Here is a 4,434-nt window from a genome sequence, read left to right as displayed (position 1 = left end):
GACAACACTTTTCATTTTTTCGGAAGTTATAGTCTTCATTAAAGATCTAGGGAATGGATACATAATTGCCAATGACGGTCTTCCATCACGCCCAGCCCGACCAACTTTCCTGGCAGTACATCAGCGTATTTTTTTTTGGTGCTCCCCAATGTATGATAATCTCGACATCATTGATGCCTACACCCATGCCAAAGGCGACAGTACATACAAGTATTCTGAGCTGACTGTCACTCTTCTTAAATTCATTCAGAATCTCTTCCTTTTTTTTCTTTCATCTGTACTTGAATGGTACATTTCTACAATCCTACATTCATAATCACTGTCGAGATTATCGGTGAGCCATGACCAAATGTCGTATAACAGCTGAGTATGATCTACAAAAAATATTAATATATGCATATAAATGAAGAATGAGTGGGATGGAGGATATGATGATGATAATAATGATAATGTGATGATTGCAGAGGGGCATAGCTATAAAATTAACTGATTTTGAACTGACGTTGGTAAGATTACAAGTACAATTCAGGATAAAATTAAAAGACTTTCGGATTATTATCATTGTCATTTACAAGGTAATGGTTTGAAAATTATGTTCTTGTATTTGAAACCTGTCAAAGTTATATAGAGTTATCAAATGCCCGATGTATATATGAAGATATAAAGATGGTTAATAATGCTTAGAACTTTATATTTATATTAATTATCTGTGTAGCGAACTATTGCAAAACAAAGAAGATTGTGATGATGGCATCTATGAAATATAAATGACCAGTAGCTATTATTCTTATATTAATTACCAATATATACACAAAAATGAAGCTTACCTGCAAAACACTATCACCTTCTTCATGCTTTCTCTGGAAACAGCTGCTTCTTTTAACCATTTCAGTTCCAACTCACAGTCTGGAGTTGACGAGGTTTGTATTGCAAGGAATATGTTGGGTCTGGAATACAATTCATATCAATTAGTATCAATCAGGATGCGTATTGATATATATTCTTTTGCAAATCATTTTAAACAATGACGTTTAGCTACAAATCATTGCGTTTTGGTTATCTTTTTAGTGTCACATCGACCAATTTTAAAGATATTGTCTCGTTTTCAAGTATAAATGGACGAGATCTAGAATATGTTCTTTTTTATTTGCTTGTAGGACGGTGTTAATTTTTAATGTATTTACCTATCTGGCAGTTTAGCAACGCAGATAGCAGTGTCGTCTATCATCAAGTACTGGCAGATATCCTTCTGAACCTGCTCTGTAGCAGTTGCCGTTAGGGCTAGAAGAGGAGCGTCCACCAGGCTCCTTACTATTGCTATCTGTCGATATTCTGGCCTAAAGCTTTCGCCCCTAAATATAAAAGACTGTGAAAATGAGCATTTTTAAAATTACGAACATTTATAAACGGTAATGAGTAGTTATATACGTACTACAAAATTTTTGCGACTCTCATATAAATATACATAATCATTCTTACCATTCAGAGATACAGTGTGCCTCGTCACAAGCAAGCAAAGAAAGTCGTTTGTTAAACGTCTTCGACATGAGAAGTTTTCGAACTGCGGATGTCTGTAGTGCTTCTGGTGTGCAGAATACGATCGATACGGGTTTCTTCTCGACGTCTAATAAAAGAATTGCAAAAAATAAATAAATAATAATAATAATAATAACTAATGTATTGTCATAAGTGAGCGTCTCAATGATTTTAAAACACGGATGCATTTAATATTTAACAAGGGTGTTCTTGCGGTTTCCGTGATTCAAATAAATTACAATGCTTATTTATTATTTTATACCGATTCTTACCTAGCATTGCCCCTACGTCTGAAGGCGACAAAATCGTCGACGAAATTCCAATATTAGAAAGATGCTGTTGTTGGTCTTGCATAAGGCTGACAAGTGGTGAAACGACCATTGCAGTGTGTTGAATCGAAGGATCTCTCTGCAACAGATATGACTTGCGTAATAAGTTATATGATTACGTATTGAAATTTTTTTTTTACTAATATGCAATAAAATTAAAAGAAACTTGGTGTTATCACGTTTTGTAATGGTGTATAAGAATATGATGATTTAAGTGTTCCAAACACTTATAATTATCATTGGAATAAGACACAATTGCATTTACATTACATATTGAATAATTGTACCTGATCAAAAAGAAGAGGCGGAACAACATAACACATGCTTTTTCCATATCCAGTAGGCAGCAGAACTGATGCATCCTTTTTATCCATAACGGCTTGAATAACGCGCTTTTGTTCATCTTTTAAATCAAAATTAAAAGGATATATTGCTTTTAAAGACTTGAAATGCTCATCAATATCCATTCTTTGTAATTATAACGATTAAATAACAAGTGTCACACTGTCGGAACCTGTTAACGCTTCTAAATTATGTGCAAATGAAATGATTGCGTAACAAGTATCTCTAGGTTACCGATGAAAGATAAGCGGCACATCAAAGGGCATCACTCCGCGTGGAAGCTTCAGCAGACACAGCTAGGTTAAATCAGTTTTTGGGAGAAATATATAAGGCTAGCGACGTATTTTATTTCATTATGCAAAGAACGAAAGTTCAAATCGTTCCAAAAATTGAACATTTTAGAAAAGATAAATAGGGACAAGTTTATGACAAAGATGAAGCTATTGTCATGTAAGCTTGATCGAGCTCGTAGAGTCTCTTCTTAAACAGGGCTCAGTCCTTTGAATACGGGGCATGATCCAGAATTACCCGATATTTCTTCACAATTTTTATAATTATACAATTATTGCAATTCAACTTTTACCATTGTGAAGCTAAACATTTTATCTTATAAATTTGTTATTTAGATCTTTCATTATAACTGAACATAACTTCAAAATTCTCTTTTTGTAACCATAGTAACGTCTATGCGGCGCAGGTCAAAATTTATAACATTAAATTGTTTTTATATTCACACTATTTGATGAAAACTTTGTGCCGTTTTAAGTCTATACTGTATATTCGTCAAATTTTATAAAACAGAAAATATTTATCTAAAGCTCAGTTTTTTTCACTAATGTTGTAGGCCATTTTCAATTATAAAACATACATCTATGTAAATTTCTCTTTATAAGTAATATGTAACCTATAACCTGTATGTTCAAAGTCACATTTATGAAGCATTCGGTTAAACAACATTATCCATACTTTTGAATACTATGTTTATCTATGTCTCTGGTTTAATTGCTATAAACTTTGTTATAAACTTTGTTCACTGATTTTTCAAGTTTTTTCCCTAAATACTGTATGATATTGCAATAAAGTTTGTTTACTGTGTCTTCAATTATTTTCTTTTAAAAAAAAAAACACTAAAATAAATTTCTCAAAATTTAGTAGCATGTTACCGCATAACGGTAAAGCCACTAAATTTTCGAAGTACACCTTACGGTACAGTAGTGCAACTCATCCTCGGGGAGGTAGGGAAAGGTAAACTTTCAAAACAAAAAGAGTAAATATTGAGTTTTGACGAATTGCGGTGCCTTTTCTTGATTGTTTTTTCGCTAAATAATGTTAAATGATATATTTTATGTTTATTAACGTATTATTACCAAGGAATTTGTATATTTGTGTAAAAGCGTTTTCCACCCTATAATAGACCTTTCATGTTTTTAACCTTTGGGATTTTGACCATGTCAAAAATTATCTAAAAATCCCGTAGGTTAAAATATTTTGACTAGTCTATAAGATACACATTAATTCTGTTTTGTTTGAATTCAGAGTTCCCACTAGAAAAAATGATAAAATACTCAATACTCCGTAAATATACTACAATATCAGTAAATAAAAAAAATGCCAAAATTTGGAAAAAAACGCAGAATTTGGAGCCCGCAGAAAAAAACACTTATACGGTAGATAACAAAAGCATCAGTACTGCCGAATGTCTTTTTCCTTTATAGTCGGTTACTGTCCGCCTTCTATCCGAAGCATTATAATGTAATCATTGTGTCTTGCGTTATTCGGTATTTGATTTATTTATGGTGTCAGAGTATAGCATAACACAAAAACAATACCTTTTTTTATACCGTTAATTATTTTCTTATATGAGAAAAATATGCAATTATATGAAAGCAAAGGAATCGTACAAACATTGTCGGGACACATTATTTATAACCAGGACGATTTAGGTATCACATTATTCTTGCAATGTACAATTATAAACATCGTGACATTGATTTCTTAGTTGACGCAATGCTACGAATGTTGCTATATCTTTTTTAACCAATTCGCCTTATGATTGCACAGAATTGTTTAATCAAATCATGCATGATATTTACCAGTAAAATGTAAAATAGCATTCATTTTCTCGTTTTTTTTACATATCAACACTACACACATAAAATAGTGTAAATATAATACTGATAAATGAAATAGAGCCAATATACAATGTTTTGAACATGTATTATAAGTA

The 4,434-nt window shown here is 32.0% G+C and overlaps 1 protein-coding gene across 1 annotated transcript; it reads right to left on the bottom strand.

Annotated features, from left to right (window-relative positions):
* Positions 1–817: 817 nt before the first annotated feature.
* Positions 818–3,310, bottom strand: LOC132737858 (uncharacterized). Its single transcript, XM_060725223.1, has 5 exons — positions 2,153–3,310; positions 1,809–1,944; positions 1,480–1,624; positions 1,185–1,352; positions 818–947 (listed from the first exon to the last, which is right to left on the bottom strand). Exons 1-5 carry the CDS (start codon positions 2,330–2,332, stop codon positions 824–826), a joined length of 753 nt encoding a protein of 250 aa, XP_060581206.1. The 5' UTR covers positions 2,333–3,310; the 3' UTR covers positions 818–823.
* Positions 3,311–4,434: the final 1,124 nt, after the last annotated feature.

This window comes from Ruditapes philippinarum, unplaced genomic scaffold (assembly GCF_026571515.1).
Source record: "Ruditapes philippinarum isolate M1 unplaced genomic scaffold, ASM2657151v2 ctg3011_1_1_1_1, whole genome shotgun sequence".
Classification (NCBI taxonomy): Eukaryota; Metazoa; Mollusca; class Bivalvia; order Venerida; family Veneridae; genus Ruditapes; species Ruditapes philippinarum.
The sequence above is the reverse complement of the archived record's forward strand: the minus strand, read 5'-3'. Positions and strand labels throughout refer to the sequence as shown.

Coding starts and splice junctions, on each gene's coding strand:
- LOC132737858 (XM_060725223.1), bottom strand. CDS start 2,332: ATGGATATTGATGAGCATTTCAAGTCTTTAAAAGCAATATATCCTTTT. Junction 1,353..1,479: donor GCACACTGTATCTCTGAATG/GTAAGAATGATT, acceptor TTTTATATTTAG/GGGCGAAAGCTTTAGGCCAG. Junction 948..1,184: donor GTTGCTAAACTGCCAGATAG/GTAAATACATTA, acceptor ATTGTATTCCAG/ACCCAACATATTCCTTGCAA.